Source organism: Eubalaena glacialis, chromosome 20 (genome assembly GCF_028564815.1).
Source record: "Eubalaena glacialis isolate mEubGla1 chromosome 20, mEubGla1.1.hap2.+ XY, whole genome shotgun sequence".
In the NCBI taxonomy this organism is placed as follows: domain Eukaryota; kingdom Metazoa; phylum Chordata; class Mammalia; order Artiodactyla; family Balaenidae; genus Eubalaena; species Eubalaena glacialis.
The window spans coordinates 35,648,783-35,666,862 of NC_083735.1; the positions used below are offsets into that span (position 1 = coordinate 35,648,783).

The 18,080-nt window shown below is 48.3% G+C and overlaps 1 protein-coding gene across 2 annotated transcripts in view; it reads left to right on the forward strand.

Annotated features, from left to right (window-relative positions):
• The first annotated feature begins 831 nt into the window (after positions 1 to 831).
• The window catches only part of SH2D4A (SH2 domain containing 4A), a 71,050-nt gene continuing 53,801 nt past the window's right edge, over positions 832 to 18,080 (forward strand). The window contains exons 1-2 of one of the 2 annotated variants that reach the window (XR_009698830.1): positions 832 to 1,214; positions 5,730 to 6,104. Coding sequence is in view for 1 of the 2 variants with exons in the window: in XM_061177607.1 (XP_061033590.1) it covers positions 5,924 to 6,104 (181 nt within the window). In the remaining variant the exon portion in view is untranslated. The remainder of the gene's footprint in view (positions 1,215 to 5,729; positions 6,105 to 18,080) is intronic. The other variant, XM_061177607.1, reaches the window with a different exon arrangement.

Genomic DNA, 18,080 nt, shown 5'->3' on the forward strand with positions numbered 1-18,080 from the left:
GGCAGAGAAAAGGAAAGACACACCGGGCTCCTCACTGAGCGAATGATGCAGTATACAGTCTGTGCTCAGTCGGGCTGTTAACATCCATTCAACCAACGTGTACTGCGTGCCTGTTGTGTGCCTGGGTGTCAGGTAGGATTCCAACTTGCCTGGGATCAGTCCTGGCATCACGTTTATGATTTCAAAGAGGCATAAAACATACACACAGCTACTGTACAAGGCAGTGCTGCCCCGAGGACAGCAGCAGGGCCCGGCTGTCTGCTCCCTGTGGGTCCCAGTGTCACCACGGGCCTGGCACCCAGCAGGTGTTCATTAAATGCTTCTCGGATGTGTTAAATGCTAACTTCGTAGTTCTTCAACCGCTCCGCCGTGCAGTGTTAGGGTTCACTCTGAGTTGGCCACAGCAGCTAGCCGGGGGGCAAATGACACTCCGGCCAGAAACACCCTACAGGCCATTCATTTAATAAGCAGTGGGAACCAAACCCAACCAGAAATTCTTCCCTGATAGGATCCCTAGAATAGTTCTTAAATAGCTCCTCAGGAGTCCTGACCTCTGCCCCCAGGTTCTACCTTTGAGTATCTTCTGAGTATCTTGAGTATCTTGCTCCTTTCTGAAGGAGCAAGTCAGTGGGCTGCGTAGACGAGGTCCACACACGCTGTTTACAGCCTCTCTCCCGGACACCCGCGACCTGGGCGTCACCAAAGCAGGCTGTTTGCTTCACACATTCTGAACGTTCCTCTAGACGTAAAATGCCCTCCAACGTTTCCGCTCTGCTTCTGCTGAACTGTCCTCCCAGATTTCCTTCTCCGTCGGCAGCCAGCTCCTCCCCCGTGCACCACCCCGACCTGGCCTGGCCGCAGTCCACGGCCTTCCTTTACCCTCCTTCCTTCTCGCCGCGTTTCTTTCATTTTCTCCCCCCTCTCCGCTGTCTTCATCTTCTCCGGCCCTTCTCCTCCTTGGTCCTGGCCTCCTACGAAGCCACTCCCGTACGGACAAGCGCCGGAGAGTCTGATAATTTACTTCAGATCAACAAAAGGGAAAGAAAAAAAAAAAAAAGTGAGCTCCAGCGACGCCGGAGCAGAAGCTCAGCCCGTGCAGCTGAGAAGGTCCCGCCCGCCTGCCTGGGCCCCACCTGCCAGGACGCCCGGCGCTCGGCCGGGACCCACCGCGGCCCGCGGGACACGCGCGGAGGGATAAGCCCCGGCAGCCGCAGGTGCGGGCTGCCCAGGCGGGCCTGGACCACGGGCGGAGCGGGCGGGGACGTGCTCGGCCCATGCCTTCCCCTCCCTCGGCGCCCGACGGCCCCGGGCGGCCCAGCCCCGCGTAGGCTGGAGGCGGCCGGGAAGGGCCGGGAGGAACCAGGGAGCGCGGGGGTTCCCGCGGGTCCGGGTCCCGCCAGCGGGCCCCGCGCTCCTCCGCCCGGCGGGCTCAGGTGCGGGCGGAGCGGTGTCCGGTGTCGGGTGTCCGGTGTCGCAGCGCCGGCGGGAGAGCCGCGGCGCCGAGCGCCGGGCCGGTGGTCGTGGTGAGGGGCGCGCGGGGCCGCGGGGCGCGCGGGCAGCTCCGGCTCCGGGCCGGGTCCCCGAGGGGCGCGCGCGGGGCTGCCCGGGAGGGAGCGTGCGGGCGGCGGGGTGGGGTCGCGTGGGGGTCGCGGGCGGGGGAGGACGGCCTACCGGGCGCGCTTCCCGCCTTCGAGGGCGCCGGGGGCGCGGGGGGAAGGTGCGGGGCCCGGGGTGGGCGCGCCGCCCCCGGAAGACGGGCCCGGAGGGTGGCCGCAGGCGGCCCGGCAGTGACCTTCCCCCGCCCTCGGGTTCGCCGGGCGCCCCCGGGGTGGCGTGAGGGGCAGCGGCGAGTCACTGCGCAGGTTCGCTCAGCGTCGTCTTTCCCCCGCGAGAGTCACAGGAACCTCGTTCTAAACTTAGTGCCTGCTCGCCTCCTAAAGGGCTTTGTTTGACTGCCTGCTTAATAGAAACAACGACTTGGATACAGTTTTTTTTTTTTTTTTTTTTTGAGTGAAGAAGTAAGTGGAAGGCGTATGCGGGCATAGATCTGGCATGAGTGGAGTTTCTGGGTAAATCCGTGTACAGTGATTTCAAATTGCTGAAGAGAGGTGTATATTTACAAAATTTACCAAATTGCTGTCACCATTGGCAATTCATTTTAGCCTCAAAGATAGCCCTTGTGCAGATAGATTAATAACGAAGTTGAGTAAGATAACTGAAAGTCTGAAAACAGAGCTGGCTGTTTTAAAAGAATTAGAATTCAAACTATATTCTTACCATTAAAGTTATACCGTCCATATCACACTATTTTTATTATTGATTTGGCTGTATCTCTGGCATTTTGGGTAAGGTCTCAGAGTCATTAAAAATACAATTTAAAAAAAGATAGAACAGTGGCTCTGGAAAGTGTGAGAGCTAGGCCACATCTCTAGGCATCCTGAAACACAACTGTGACCCATTAGAAATTTATTTTTGGAAAAAGTAGCAGATGTGGACTTGTTGCTTGTCATTTCTGTCTTTTAAGAAAAGTGCTGTACAAGAAGAAAACCGAGTTAGCCGAGCATTCCTTTTTACTGGATCTTGCATAAGTGGAAGCCTGCTGCCCTCAGTGTGTTAGACACGGAAAGTCATGACCGTTTGAATCAGTAGCAGCACTGATTGTCCGGGGTAAAGTGGGGAAACCCTGGTCAGTTTATTTCCTCATTTCTGCTTCCTCTACCCCGGCTCCCCTTGTCTCCGTAACTCCCCTCTAGATTATATGGCCTGGACCTCAGATTACAAAGAGTCACAGCTCAGGCTCATTTCACGGTGAGGAAACTGACTACAAGGAAGTGAAGTGACAGCCCAGAGACACACACACGACCCGCAAGGCAGAGCTGGCCGTCCCGTAAGCGGCCTGAGCTGTATTTGAGGAAGGCGTTCGTTCACACCACTGGGAGTCCACAGCCTCAGCGTGGCAGGCAGTGCATATTATTCAGCAGCCTCGCCCCACAAGAATGTTGTCAGCTGGGTCCCCAAGTTTTCTCTGAGGACAGAGGGAAGCCAGTGTCTTTCCCTTAAGGTCCACTAGTTATCTTCAATGCCAAAAAAATCCATGTTTGCTACAAAAGGCAAAACAGCACAAACTTGAAGCTGTGAGAGCTTGAACGTGTCATCCCCGAGGTGCAGAGCAGCCCTGCAACCCACGGTCCGCCCGTGCTGCTCCCAGGGACAGTGGGAGGGGGAGCCAAGGAGACTGAGTGCCCGGTGAATGCCGTGGGCAGCATCATCCACGCCTGGGCCGGCATGGCGGTCATTTCCCGCCGTCCTTCCTGGGGTGGGGGCTTTTCAATACCTGGCCTCCCCTGAGCTCACCTGCAGTTGCAGGGGTGAGGCTTCTGCCCCCGAGAGGGACCCTGCCTCATGCGCTTTCGGTTCAGCGTTTCCCTCTCGCGAGAACTTGCTGGTTTTCATTCTGAAACTTCACCCATGGTACCGCATCCCGATGATGCCCTGATTCTGGGCTCACAGACTCTGCTGTACTGACTTGGAGCCAGACCGCCCGGCGTACCCATTTCATCTTCTATAAAATGGGGATAGTGAGGGACTGAACTCCAAGATTATGGCGAAGATTCATTAGTTACTGCATGTCAAGCGCTCAAGGTAGTGGCTGCGCGGCAGGTGTCAGCACTTGTGACCAGGAGCGCTCTGGGTGGGGAAGGGGGGGGGGGATTTGGCCCTTTCAGGGTTTTAGTTTTTAGGCTCAACCCACACTGTCCCTGTTGCTGGGAGTCACCCGATTCAAACTGGGAAACAGAGTGGAAGCCTCCAGCTTCACTGGGCTGCTCCCCTCCCCACGTTTAATTTCTGTGAAAGTCAACTCCAGCTCAAGGAATGTGCCAGCATAAGGACATTTACCGGAATGTCAAGGACTCCTTCACTTTGGTTTCTTACCACTTGGTCTCGGAGCACCAGAGTCCAGTGAACTGAGGACCTGCATTCTTCCTGCGGTTCTGACACCTACAGATAAGAGCTCAGCCTCAGGAAACCTCCCTTTAGTGTGGATTTAGTTGGCCCACCCCTGGAGAAGCTGTGAGACCCAAGAGTCAAGGAAGCATCACAGAACTTCAGTACTGTGGCCGTTACAGCCTTTGAAGATCACCTCAAAGCAAAATACAAAGCTAGCCAGGGAGCCTGGGGCGGGCATGGCTGACTGAGTTAAAGTCAGACAGTGCCTTTAATTAAAATTTTCTCTTAACGTTGTGTTCCATTTGAGTTTTGATAGTTGAATGCTGCAGATTGCAGGATGCAGTTAGCGGGAGTCGTGGTAGCCTCAATAAAGGTCCCTGCTACACAATGACTCGTTAGTGAATGGAACTATGTGTTGTGTATGCAAACCACTCTGGGTACCCTGGCTCTTAGGCTGTTGCTCATGCTTGTCTCGGAAGACTGGTGTAAATGGAGAAACAGATGCACGAGGAGGAGTATGAAAAGGTGAAGCTGCAGGGGCCTCCGAGGGGTGAGAGGAGCATCGCAGTCTGGCTGGAGAACGGCCAGGTGATGGAACTGGGAGAGCCATGGTGTGGCTAAGTGACTAGTCTGAGGTTTAAGAGCATTTGAACTTAGTTTGGAGAAAAAGATATTTGAGAGGGCGTGGCTAGATGGTGGGATTATTGAGGCATTGTAAGCACAAAAGGATTAGTCAGTTTCTTAGAACATAGGTGATCCTGGAAAGTCGAAATAAGTAAGCTTTTTTTGTGTGTCCTATTATACTGGAACCAAATAAAAGTCTTTTTTTTCAGTATGGAAATCTATACATTATTTCCTTCTGATTACAAAAATATGAAGGTTTGGTATATATTTTTAAAATAGACCAAATAGAAACGTGTGAAGTAGAATGAAACCGCAGTGGGGTAGGCACCCCCATGAAACAACCTGTGTGCTTAGGTCCAAGGCTCCTTCCTCTGAGAAACTCTCTTACAGAGCCAGGACCCTTTGTGATGAGCCTGGTCACCTCCACTCCCCCAGTTTATCTGGTCTGTAAATTTAGATCCTATTAAATTAGGTTATCTGGAAGAGGTACACCTAAAACCTGGTGACCTTCCAAAATGTACATGAATGTTCTCTCCTGCACCTGCACTGTTTTCATGGTCTAGTGTGTTGTCTGAACATTGCATTGTCCTTTTGTGAAGATGAAAGTACATAATTGTGTTTATTTAGTGCTACTTTTAAGGAGAAATGGGAAAATGGCACTGTGGTCTAATTTTTATTTCTTCTTTTTCCTTCCTTGAGCATGGCTTAGGTTTGGTTTGGGTTTGGGTGGGTAATTCTGAGAAATCTCAAAAACAGTATTTCCTTTTGAAATAACTTCTTTTAATTTCTCCCTGTGCCTTTGTCTCTTTAACTCTGTTTGTAGCCATGGACGTGGTGGTTTGTTGGGCTCTGAGGTAATAGTATGTTTGCTTAGTTGGGAGAAGGCCAAACCTCTGTTAATTTTTTTGTTTCCCTGGGATTGACCTGTGCAAGGTTAGGATTTGGTTTGTTTTGTTTTGTTTTTTGATAAAGTATCTTTGGAAATTACAGGATACAGGTTGCACAAACTCTTAACAAAGCTTGCTTAAGCTTTCTTGTGAAATGAAAAGCGATACTGTATTTCCTCCAAGCTTTATTCCTAAGCCTGTCCTGGCCCCATGTCTGCACATTTTAACACTTTTTAACACGGCCTGCATTTTGGCTGTTGCTCTTTGCAGGTTCATGAGTGGCGTTTTGGACAGGATGCTTGGTGCCGGGAACCCAGAGCCAGTTTGTTGAATTACTGTCCCAGCCCCTCGAGTCTCGGGGAAGGTCTGCGGGTGCCTCCCAGGGCCAGCCCAGGTGAAGGCAGCCCTGGAAGCCATTTTCAAGAACTTTTGCCACAGGTGTAAAAGACTCCAGCCTTGCAAAGATGCTGAAACAGATACTGTCGGAGATGTACATAGATCCTGATCTGCTGGCAGAGCTCAGCGAAGAACAGAAACAGATCCTGTTCTTCAAGATGAGGGAGGAGCAGGTCCGCCGATGGAAAGAAAGAGAAGCAGCAATGGAAAAACAGGAGTCCTTGCCAGTGAAACCCAGACCAAAGAAAGGTAAGTGGAGCCCGCCTTGCCTGGGAGCCTGCACATGGGATGCCTCCCCGCTCGTTCCCACATTTCACACCAGTCAGAAGCAAGCCAGGTGCGAGGTCCAATTTGGCAGGTGGACCCGCAGTGTTACTGAGATTTTAATGGTGCAGTTGATTGACTTGAAGTCTCCATGCTCGTGCATGTACACACACACACACACACAAACACACACACACACACACACGTGGCAATTACCCTGGAGTTGTGAGGCCGAAAGCAGACCTCTTACTTGAAACCAGACTGATCTTAAGCTGCAGTAAGAAGTCACCCGTGGAGCTGCACTTGAGGGGAATTAAGGAAGAGTTCTATCCCCTTATTGTCACAGACAACTAATATTCTACCAGCATACGAAGTCTTTGTGTCAAAATCTTTGTAGCAATGCTGTTTGCATTTCCTAGATTCTAAGAGATATTTCTTTGAGTTTTCTTTTTTAGGGAAATTCACTCTTAAAATGCAAATACTACTAACAGGAAAACAGTCATAATACTAATTTTTTAGTGTGAGATCATTTTTCAGATGTGCTACGTCTTCCTGACTCAAGGAATCCCTGGTAACTTGAGAAGGCCTTTTGGGACCATGGGTGAGGAGGAATTCCTTGTACATCAGGCTTAAAGCATATACACACACAGATGTGGAAAAGCACACGTTAACACCCCCCCACACACACACACACATTCTGTTATGGATGAATACCTATTTTGTTTTAAAAAAGCACAGTTTTCGGCTTTAAACTGTCAAAGTGTGATGGGGAGCCTTTATTGAGTAATAGTCAATAGAAAGTTAATTGGTCTTAGTGATTTATTCCGTGCCACTTCTTGCTATCATTTTGAAATTGTTAAACTGGGCATAGTTCAGAAAGCAAACCTGATGTCTTCACAGGAGATGGAGCCACATTTGTGCTCTGGGTGGGATCACCTCTGTAGGAGAGCATTACATTTTCTCTTAAAGGCAAAATGCTTGTAGGTTTTGCCTCTTTACTTTGTATTTACTTTTAAAGTTGCACTTGTTCACTTATCAGTTTATGAAATCCTATATTTGGGATGCTTTTTCTATAATAAAATGTTATCATTTGGAAAAAAACAACACAGTTTTCAAGGTCACTTACAGAGAGGTATTCAAGATCAATTTCTCTTCATTTTTCATTAAGCCAGGAAAAATTAAATTTGATAAAACCATTCAGGGTTTCAAAGATTGAGAACATGAATCTAACTTGTATACACAGACTCAAAAAGGAAGTCAGTTTAGTGACCTTTACCTTGTACTGCCTTTCATTAAAATCTTTTTCCAATTAAGCCTTTATTTTTCTTTTAAATATTTATTTATTTGGCTGCGCCGGGTCTTAGTTGCTGCATGCAGGATCCTCATTGCTGCGTGCGGGATCTTCGTTGTGACATGCGGGATCTTTAGTTGCAGCATGCGGCATCTTTTAGAATTAAGCCTTTATAGTGATACGGAAATAAATATGAGTATCTCATTTATTATTATTATCATCCATGGCAGCTATTTATTAAACACCTGTTTTGTCAGACACCACGCAAAGCACTTTTACATACATTATATGTCATCTTCACAATATTTCTGCAAAATAGGTATCAATTGTCCTATTTTACAGATGGAGAAACTTAGAATCAGAGAAGTTCAGTAATAAATGCAAGGTCACACCACCAGTTAGTGCCCAGATCTGCTGGGTTTCACAGTACCCTACACTCTCCAAATAGATACTCGTTTTTCCTTCTAGAGGGAATGCGTCCAAACTGAAGCATGAGCTTTTATCTTTCTGAACTGGCTCCTTCATCTCCTTGCATCCTTCAGTCAGAGTTTATCAGGTATAACCAGGCCTCTGGGCACCATGCTGGTTGTGAACATAACGCACAGATGTGGTGGGTGACTGAAGCCTGGTGACAGCAGAAGGGCTCTTGCCCCTGGAATCGTTGGCCCGGGCTCTTTGAAAGACTTTGGGCTTCCCACGTTTGCTGAATTGTTCTCCTCGTGCTGACTTAAGACAATAATTTCCGTTTCTTTGCTTAAGTTCTTCCTCTGCAGGGTTTGAATCTACCTCTTCAAAAACCTATGTTACTTTATAAGTTAAGTGATCATTAAAAATGTATGTTGATTTATGTAAGGTAATTTTAAAATCTAAAAAATACAACAAACTAGTGAATATAACAAAAGAAGCAGACTCACAGACGTAGAGAACAAACTAGTGGTTACCATTGGGGGGGGAGGGGGAGGGGGTACAAACTATTTGGGGTAAGACAGGCTACAAGGGTGTAGTGTGCAACACGGGGAATAGAGCCAATATTTTGTAATAACTGTAGATGGAGTGTAACCTTTAAAATTGTATAAAAATTTTAAAAAGTCAATTAAAATCAGGAAAGAATCAACAGAAAAAGGTGAAATTAATTTAAATATCTTTTATTTTACCCAAGATACCCGAAATATGATCATATCAATATATAATGAATATAAAAGTATTAATGTGGTATTTTGCATTAATTTTCCTCCTACCAAGTCTCTGGTCATTTACCTGTCTAGGACACCTAAGTCCAGAGCAGCCTCATTTCGTGTGCTCAGTAGTGACCTGTGGCCAGCGGCTACCAGACTGGACCCTGCAGCTTCAGCCCTCTGGTTACGCCCCAGCAGGCAGACGAGGTCCAGAATTCTGTCCCTCTCTAACAATCATATTTTCACACTACATTTTGAAATGATTTTCTGATCTATTACTGAGTTAAATCCATACTTCCGATTGTTTTTTAGCCTCTCCTACTTTAGCCTGAGGATTACTGTAAGGTGGACAGGTTCCTGGGATACACAGTATGCTAGTATCACTAAAAGTCTAGTGATGCTTTTTGAAAACTCACCACAGCAGGCTATAGAGAGAAAAAAATGACCGGATGACAGTGAAAGAACTGCTAAGTGGTGAGCTAGAATGGTAAAGGAATGGGGTGGATGTAGATATATTTATGAGCCAAGAAAAGGACAAGCTCAAAGCCACAGCCCAGCTATGAACAACTAAGGAAAAGTAGCACTTAAGTCAGCCAGACCGTCGAGGAGGAACACGTGCTGAGGGCTCGACAAGCAGCAGCTGGGGCCTCGTGCAGCCTGTGGAGCCCCAGCCATGACAACACGGCCTTGACTCTCTGTGGCTTGATCACCAAAGACAGAGCAAGATGAGACACAGAGGAGACCTGTCTTTATAGGGGAAGTGGAGAAAGACTCTCAGACCTTTTCCTTTTCTCTAGTCAAAGAGGAACCACTTTGGTGCAAAACGTATTCTTCCAAGTGTTAAATTTAAGGGAGTAATGAACTTTTGTTGTGAAAAACTGATAGAACTAGTCTCATAGCATTGTGGTCAGAAAAGATGCTTGATATGTTTTCAGTTTTCTTAAATTTACCAAGACTTGTTTTGTGGCTTAGCACAAGATCTATCCTGCAAACCGTTCCATGAGCACTTGAAATGAATGTGTATTCTGCTGCTTTGGGATGGAAAGCCCTCTATATGTTCATTAAACCTATTTGGTCTAATGTGTCATTTAAGGCCCGTGTTTCCTTATTGACTTTCTGCCTGGATGATCTGTCCCTTGCTCTAAGGGGTGTGTTAAAGTCCTGTACTATTATGGCATTACTGTCAATTTCTCCTTTGTCTGTTAATATTTGCCTCATATTTTGAGATGCTCATACGTTGGGTGCATATACAACTGTAACAATGTTACAATTGTTATATTTTCTTCCTGGATTGATCCCTTGCTCATTATGTAGTGTCCTTCTTTGTCTCTTATAACAGTCTTTATTTTAAAGTCTACTTTATCTGATATAAATACTGCTACTCTGGCTTTTTTTTGGTTTTGTTTTGTTTTCCATTGGCACGGAATACCTTTTTCCATCCCCTCACTTTCAGTCTGTATGTGTCTCTAGATCTGAAGTGAGTCTCTTGTAGGCAGCATATATACGGGTCTTGTTTCCACATCCATTCAGCCGGCCTATGTCTTTTGGTTGGAGCATTTAGTCCATCATTTACAGTTAAGGTAATTATCAATATGTGTGTTCTTATTGCCATTTTGTTAATGTTTTGGATTCTTTTTTTTAGGTCATCCCCCCCCCTTCTTCTTTTGTTCTCTTCTCATGATTTGATGACTGTCTTTGTGTTATGTTTGGATTCTTTTTTCTTTTCTGTGTGTATATCTATTATAGGTTTTTGGTTTGCTGTTACCAGGAGGCTTTTGTATAGCAGCCTATATATATATATATATGTATATATATATATATATATATATATATATATGTGATTGTTTTAAGTTGCTGATCTCTTAATTTCAAATGCATTTTAAAAACCCTGCTTGTGTACTTTCCTTCCTCACAATTACTATTTTTGCTATCATATTTTACATCTAATTGTTTTGTGTACCCCTTAACTGGTTATTGTGGATATAGATGATTTTACTACTTTTGTCTTTTAACCTCCTTGCTAGCTTTGTGTGTGGATGATCTCCTACCTTTACTGTATGTTTGCCTTTTTCATTTTGTAATTTTCTTGTTTCTAGTTGTGGCCTTTTTCACCTAGAGGAGTTCCTTTAACATTTGTTGTAAAACTGCTTTCGTGGTGCTGAATTCTTTTAGCTCTTGCTTGTCTGTAAAGCTTTTGATATCTCCATCGAATCTGAATGAGAGCTTTACTGGGTAGAGTGTTCTTGGTTGTAGGTTTTTCCCTTTCATCACTTTAAATATATCGTGCCACTCCCTTCTGACCTGCAGAAAAATCAGCTGATAGCCTTATGGGGCTTCCCTTGTATGTTATTTGTTGCTTTTCCCTTGCTGCTTTTAATATTCTCTCTTTATCTTTAATTTTTGTCATTTTAATTACAGTGTGTCTTGGTATGTTCCTCTTTGGGTTCGTCCTGTATGGGACTCTCTGTGCTTCCTGGACTTGGGTGACTATTTCCTTTCCCAGGTTAGGGAAGTTTTCAGTTATTATGTCTTCAGATATTTTCTCAGGCTCTTTTCCTCTCTCTTCTCCTTCTGGGCTCCTATAATGAGAATATTAGTGCATTTGATGTTGTCCTAGAGGTCTCTTAAACTGTCCTCATTTCTTTTCATTCTTTTTTCTTTTTTCCTGTTCAGCAGCAGTGATTTCTGCTACTCTGTCTTCCAGCTCACTGATCCATTCTTCTGTATCATTTACTCTACTATTGATTCCTTCTAGTGCATTTTTCATTTCAGTTATTATATTCTTCTCTGTTTGGTTGTTCTTTATATTTTCTAACTCTTTTGTTAAAAATTCGAAGTTCTTGCTCTGTGCATCCAGTCTCCTCCAGAGATCTTTGATCGTCTTTACGAGCACTACCCTGAACTCTTTCTTGGGTAGATTGCCTATCTCCACTTCACTTAGTTCTTCTTCTGGGGTTTTATCTTATTCCTTCATCTGGAACATGTTCCCCTGCTGCCTCATTTTGTCTAAGTTGTTATTTGTATTTTTATGTATGTGGTAGGTTAGTTATGTTTCTCGGCCTTGGAGAAGTGGCCTTCTGTAGGAGATGTCCTATGTGTCCCAGCAGTGCACTCCCCCCTTGTCACTCAAGCTATAGGCTCTAGGGGTGCCCCCTAAGAGGACTGTGTCGGCCCTTCTGTCATAGGGGCTGAGTATGCGGGCCATCTGGGAGGCTTGGTTGGTCCCCAGCCTGTTTGGTTCTCAGGCCCTGCCTTGTGTGGATGCTGTGTAGATGGATCTGGTCATGAGGTGACTGGTTGAGGAATCCTAGGGGGCCCTGGGGCTAGTGCTGGCTCACTGGTGAGTGGAATCAGGGTACCAAAGACTCCAGGGATGTTGCGCACCCACTGACAGGTGAACGTAGGTCCTGGCGCTAGTGCTGGATTGCTGGCAGGCAGAGCCAGGTCCTGGAGTCTGGCTGCAGGGCCCAGGGATCCCAGAACTCATTTCAAATCATTGGTGGTGGGGGAGCCAGTTGCTGGCACAGTTGGGTCTGGGGTCCGGGGTGTCCTGAAGCTTTTGCTGGCCTGCTAGTGGGCAGGGCCAGGTCCCAGCTTGTCCCACGGTAGGGTCTGGCGAGCTGTGGGTAGGCTGGATCTGCAGGCTGTGGGATCGTAGTTTTGTTGCTTCTGGTGTCTGCCTCCTGGCCAGTGAGTCTGGTCTAGAGACTAGTGCCGGCTGCCTGGAGCGAAGGGTCAGTGCCTGCCCACTGGTGTGTGGAGTTAGGTCTTGGCCCGCTGGTGGGCAGGGCCAAGTCTAGAGGTGTGTCTAGAGTCAGCTGTGGGCTCAGGAAGTCTTTAGGCAGCCTGCTTATGGGTGGGGCTATGTCCCCATCCAGTTGGTTGTTTGGCCTGTGGCATCTCAGCAGTGCTGCCTACAGGCTGTTGGGTGGGACCAGATCTTGGCGCTCATGAGCCAAGATGGCAGCCACCAACAGCAATGTTCTTGCAATAGAATGTTCCCAAATATGTCTGCCACCAGTATTTATGGGCCCAGGGTGATCCGTAGCCACCCCCGCCTCTCTGGGAGACTCTCCAAGACCAACACGTAGGTCTGGCCCAGGCTCTTATCAAATTACTGCTTTTTGCCCTGGGTCCTTGTGCGTGTGAGATTTTGTGTGTGCCCTTTAAGAGTGAAGTCTCTCTTTCCCCCACTCCTCTGGGGCTCCCAAAATTAAGCCCTGCTGGCCTTTAAAAGTCAAATGCTCTGGGGGTCATCTTCCTCGTGTAGGAACTCTGGGCTGGGGAGTCTGACGGGGGCTCAGCACGCTCACTCCTGTGGGAGAACCTCTGCAGTACAATTACTCTCCAGCCTGTGGGTCACCCACCTGGAGTACATGTCTCGTTGTGGCTGCTTCTTTATGTCTTTAGTTGTAGAAGATCTTTTCTTGAAGGTTCTGGTCTTTTTCATCGATGGTGGTTCTGCAGATAGTTGTGATGTTGGTGTGCTCGTGAGAGGGGGTGAGCTCAGGGTCTTTCTACTCCATCATCTTGGGCAAACTCCTCTTTTGATTTTTTAATTGGGCTACTAGAAAATGTATAATTACAGGCGGAGCGCCCATTGGACAGCACTGCTCTAGACGGTAAACATGGCACCAGCCAGCACTGATTGAGCTGACGGCATGTCAGACCCTGAACTCTGTGCTTAAATAATCACAGCCAAGCCTGGAGCTGAGTTACTGTTCACCTTTTACAGGTGAGGAAAGTGAGGCTGAGGGACCTTAATAACTTGCCCAGGGCAGCAGCTAGTAAGTGACCCTGAGTCTGACTCTCCCGGAGCCAATGCTGTTGACACACATACCACCCGTTCAGCTTACCTGGAGCTTTGTAACAGTTCCTGTTGTCTGCAGGTGCCCTGCTCGCGTCTGAACATGTGCTTGCATCGGCGTCCTGCCGTGGAGCATTTATTCTGTAAGATTCTCTCTGGTAACACACACAAAGGAGGCTGCCTAGCAATGGACCTCTCTCCAGCTGACAGAAGCCTCACGCAGGAGGCTGGGCTCTGGGCGCCGTGTGTGGTGCCCGAGAGGCTCCACGTGTGCCCCTGAAACAGCCTCGGGCTTGTGAAATTTCATTTGTGGATTTTCAGGCAAGTTCCTTTATGCAAAACCTTCCCTTTTTCATGAAATGATGATAAAGTCTTGCTTTGTGTCACCTGCCGTGTCTACTTCCTCCTCTCCCTTCATTCCTGACCCAGCACGGTGACCTCTGCTGCTAGAGTCAGTTCTTACCTCAGTCGATTCCTCAGCTGCGTCTGACCCTGTGAGTTGCCTCTGAGTCTCTTGTTGGTGTCATGGTCACTTGCTGTCTCCATGACTGCTTGTTTTTCGTCTCTGCCTGACCCTGAATACCCGTGTTCCCCAGGGGAGTCTCACTCTACACCGGTGGTTGGTAACCTTGAGGTGGGATTGAGGGGCCCATAGACTCCATGGAAAACTTATGAAAAGCTTGGACCAGGAAAATGCACACAGAGGACGTTTCGTGTAGAGTTTCCCAATGTTCACAGACTCCCTGAGGCTCATTCACAGACTCAGAGACTAGGTTAAGGTTAGGGTCTCTGTATTCTCTCCCTGGGTCATCTCTTCTGCTCTTTATGCCAGACTCTCACACCCATATTTCGAAGCCAGACCTGTCACCTGAGCTTTGGTTTCCATGTCAGTTACCCAATGAGCATCTCTGCTCAGAAGACCCTTAGGCCCTGCAAACTTGATGCAAAACCGAGTTTATCAGCATCACCCCGGTTCTTCCCACCCCCAGGCCTGGTCCTGCCTCTCAATCTCCACCATGATCTGTGGCCCTGAGTCACCAAAGCCAGAAACCCAGGAGTCCCCTGGTTACTCCTGACCTCACTGCACCCCATCTGCTCCGTCCCAGGGAGGTTTTCCCCACCAACCTGCTTGTCTGTTGGTGTGTGCCAGCCAGAAGCCTTGTATTTATGTTGTTTCATTTAATCCTCACAAGAATCCAGGGAGGTGAACGTTGCCCCCCTTATTCTTACAAATAAGGAAACAAACTTGGAGAAAGTAACTTGTGTGGGTCACCGGTGGAGTCAGGGTTTGAACTCAGGTCCAGATCTACTCCAAGTCTGTTCTGAGCCACTGGTCCCGGCCCTGTCTGTGCCCCTCACTCTGGGCCGGATAGTGTAACGGACTCGGTGTCTTATGCGTTGAGCACCGGATGCAGATGCTCACTGGCTGCCCTTCCCTTTCACCTCCACGAGCTGGGGACTCAGCGGGCCTCCCTCCTGGCTCACCTTCTCACTTGTCTGTGCCACCACCTGCTTCCCTGGACCATGGCGCCATGCACATTCTCCAACTTCCTTCCTGTCCTTTTGTCTCTATAGTAAGCATAAACATTTTTGAAGTTTTAAAAGATGGTCCTGTGTTAGTAACTGCAGGATTATTACCCAGGTTAACTTCAGGAAGTGCCTGTAGGACTGGGCCTTGTTCTTCGCTAAATGCACATGAGGCTGGAGCTGTCCAGCTCTGCGGGGCGAGAGGGCATATGACAGTGACCCCACACCCAGCTTGCTCAGCAGAGCCCCTGTATGTTGTTCATTTCCTGCCATTCCTGTTGGTGGGTTTCCTTTTTTGCTCTCAAAAGTATTTCCGTTTGGACAATGCTTCAGAGGTGACTCTAAACACAGGTTTTACCATCTCACAGCCGAGTTTTGAATTCTGGTTCCAGTTTCACCACCTCTGTGATCTTGGGCAAGTTACCCTCCCTAAGCCTCAATTTCCTTGTGGTCAAGTAGGGTTAGTAACAGCCTCGGTGATGCTCTAAGTATTTCAAGGCAGACCTGGCACGGGCATCAGTCAGAAGGGACATGGCCATAGCACCCGAGTCCCGGAGGCCCCACCGGCCAGGCATTCATTCACCCTTTGGTTTCTGGGTTGGAGGTGGGTGACCTAGAGGAGCGGCCAGAGTGGTGGGAGAGTCCTGGGATGCTGTGAGTTCAGGGAGCATACGGACACGGCAGCCTGGGGTTGGTAGGAGCCCTGCTTCCGTCAGCCCTGGTGTAGTTCATGCGTGATGCGTTAGGGGCCCTGGTTCTGTTGCTCTTCTGGCTTCTGTTCTCCAAGTCCGTGGTCTTCTCTCAGTGGGGGTAGAGCATGCGATTCTCCCTCTCTCCATCCCTCTCCCTCTCATGCACACCTGCTACTGTGCTCGTCCCTCCAAGTCGATCAGTCGGAGTGGAGACCAGGTGCTGACTCCGAGGCGCAGTCATAGCCCCAGGGGTCGCGTTGACCTCAGTGGAGGAGACGACCCCGCTGACACCTCTGCGCGCCGCCTCCTGCCCCCTACGGGCCCGACACGCGCTGCATGAGCGGCGTCCCCCTCCCCCGTCAGAGCGGAATGGGCCTGGCCATGGCCTTGCCAAGGACGTGCATGACCCGTCACTGTTTTTGTGTGACATTCTACAGCACTGCCTCTTGAGTCCCTAAGAGCAAACTTGAGAGCGCTGCAGCATAGAAACATGAGTCGAAGACTGGGAAACAAGCTCATGATTCAATGGAGGCGCTGTAACAGGTCCCTCTCTCACTGTCCTCTGAGTTGAAGTCAACAGGAGGCCCAGGACGCTGTCCTCTGAGTTGAAGTCAACAGGAGGCCCAGGACGCCTGGAGAGCACTAAGTCAGGACGAGTTGCAATGCCTGCCCTGTTAACACCCCTTATGCTTGTACCTTTACCTTAAGGAGGCACACTGGGGACTGAACGTGGTTCCGTGCAGCCAGGTTTCAACTCTAAGCAGCCGAGCTTTTCTCTCTCCTCAAAAGCACCCTCTTTCCCTGCTCTCTCCTGTCCCTGTGTCCCCATCCCCGGCCTGGTCCCTGGCGTCCGTACGCCTTCCCCTCCCAGCAACCCAGTGGAAGCGTCCACGTTCCCCTGAGCGCCTGGGCTGCTCTGTCCTGCCCGCGGGTGCAGCGGGTCGTGGCAGGAGTTCAGTGATGCCTGCTGAGCCCCGCCGAACCCTCTTTGCTCCTCCCCTAGTAACTTGTGCCCAGTCCTTTGTGTCCCCGCGCAGCCTGCCCCGTCTGTCTGAAGTGACCGTCTCTGAGGTCGGAACCTCTCCTCTCCTGGAGGCAAGGCATCCTCCCCACTCTCCTTCCAGCTATTTAGGAGTCAGAATTCCCTCTCCCTCTTTGTCCTTTTGAATCAGGACTCTCCTTCCCCTGTCTTTTCTTCTGTGTCCTGACGAAGCACATGCTTTTCCGAGGGTCTCTCCTGGGTTTCATTCTCCGAGCCAGCGGCGTCCACGATGGCATCTGTAAAGTAATCCCCACATTCACCCTGCGCATCCCGACCTCACTCTGAACTTCAATTCCACGTTTCAGGTATGTGCTCAACCTTGCCATGTGGGTTTCTAGTAAAACTGAAAATAGTTTATTCTTCGTTTCCCGAAACGTTCACTACCTAACGCCTCAAACACATGTATTTTCTTGACGTCACTGTTTATCACCCCACGTCCTCAAACCTTCGGCCTCATCTTTGAGTCCTTCCTTGCCTCGGCCGCCCAGACGCCATCGCCCCGTTGGAGGCCGTCTTCCCCTCGCGCAGGCCCGGCCGGCCTCACCCCCCTTCTCTCCACCCTTTGTCTCCTGCAACATCATTGTACACCCGCTGCACACCGCCTGGTCCAGGTCCTCCCTGCGTGCGGACGCGCTGCAGGGCTTTCTGGTCCTGGCACCACCTGCACAGAGACTGTCCTGGACTCTTTTCTTAATTGAAGTCGAGGTGATTTACAATACTGTGTTAGTTTCAGGTGTACAGCATAGGGTTTGGTTTTGGGGTTTTTTGGCAGATTAGATTTGATTATAGATTATTATAAGATATTGAATATAGTTATACAGTACAATAATTATGCAGTGCTATACGGTAGGTCCTTGTTTATCTATTTTATGTACCTGTTATGTAGTTTGTATCTGTTAATCCCATACTCCTAATTTATCCCTCCCCACCTCCCTCTCCCCTTTGGTAACCATAAGTTTGTTTTCTATGTCTATGAGTCTGTTTCTGTTTTATATATGGATTCACTTGTATTATTTTTAGATTCCACATATAAGTGATATTAATAGTATTTGTCTTTCTTTGTGTGACTTACTTCATTTAGTATAATATTCTCTAGGTCCATCCATGTTGCTGCAGATGGCAATATTTCATTCTTTTCTATGGCTGAGTAATATTCCAGCCTGTGTGTGTGTGTGTGTGTGTGTGTGTGTGTGTGTGTGTGTGTATGTATATCACATCTTCTTAAGCCATTCATCTGTTGATGGACACTTGGGTTATTTCCATGTCTTGGCTATTGTCAATAGTGCTGCTATGAACATTGGGGTGCATGTATCTTTTTGAATTAGAGTTTTCTCCAGATATATGCCCAGGAGTGGGATTGCTGGATCATATGGTAGCTCTATTTTTAGTTTTTTAAGGAACCTCGATGCTGTTCTCCATAGTAGATG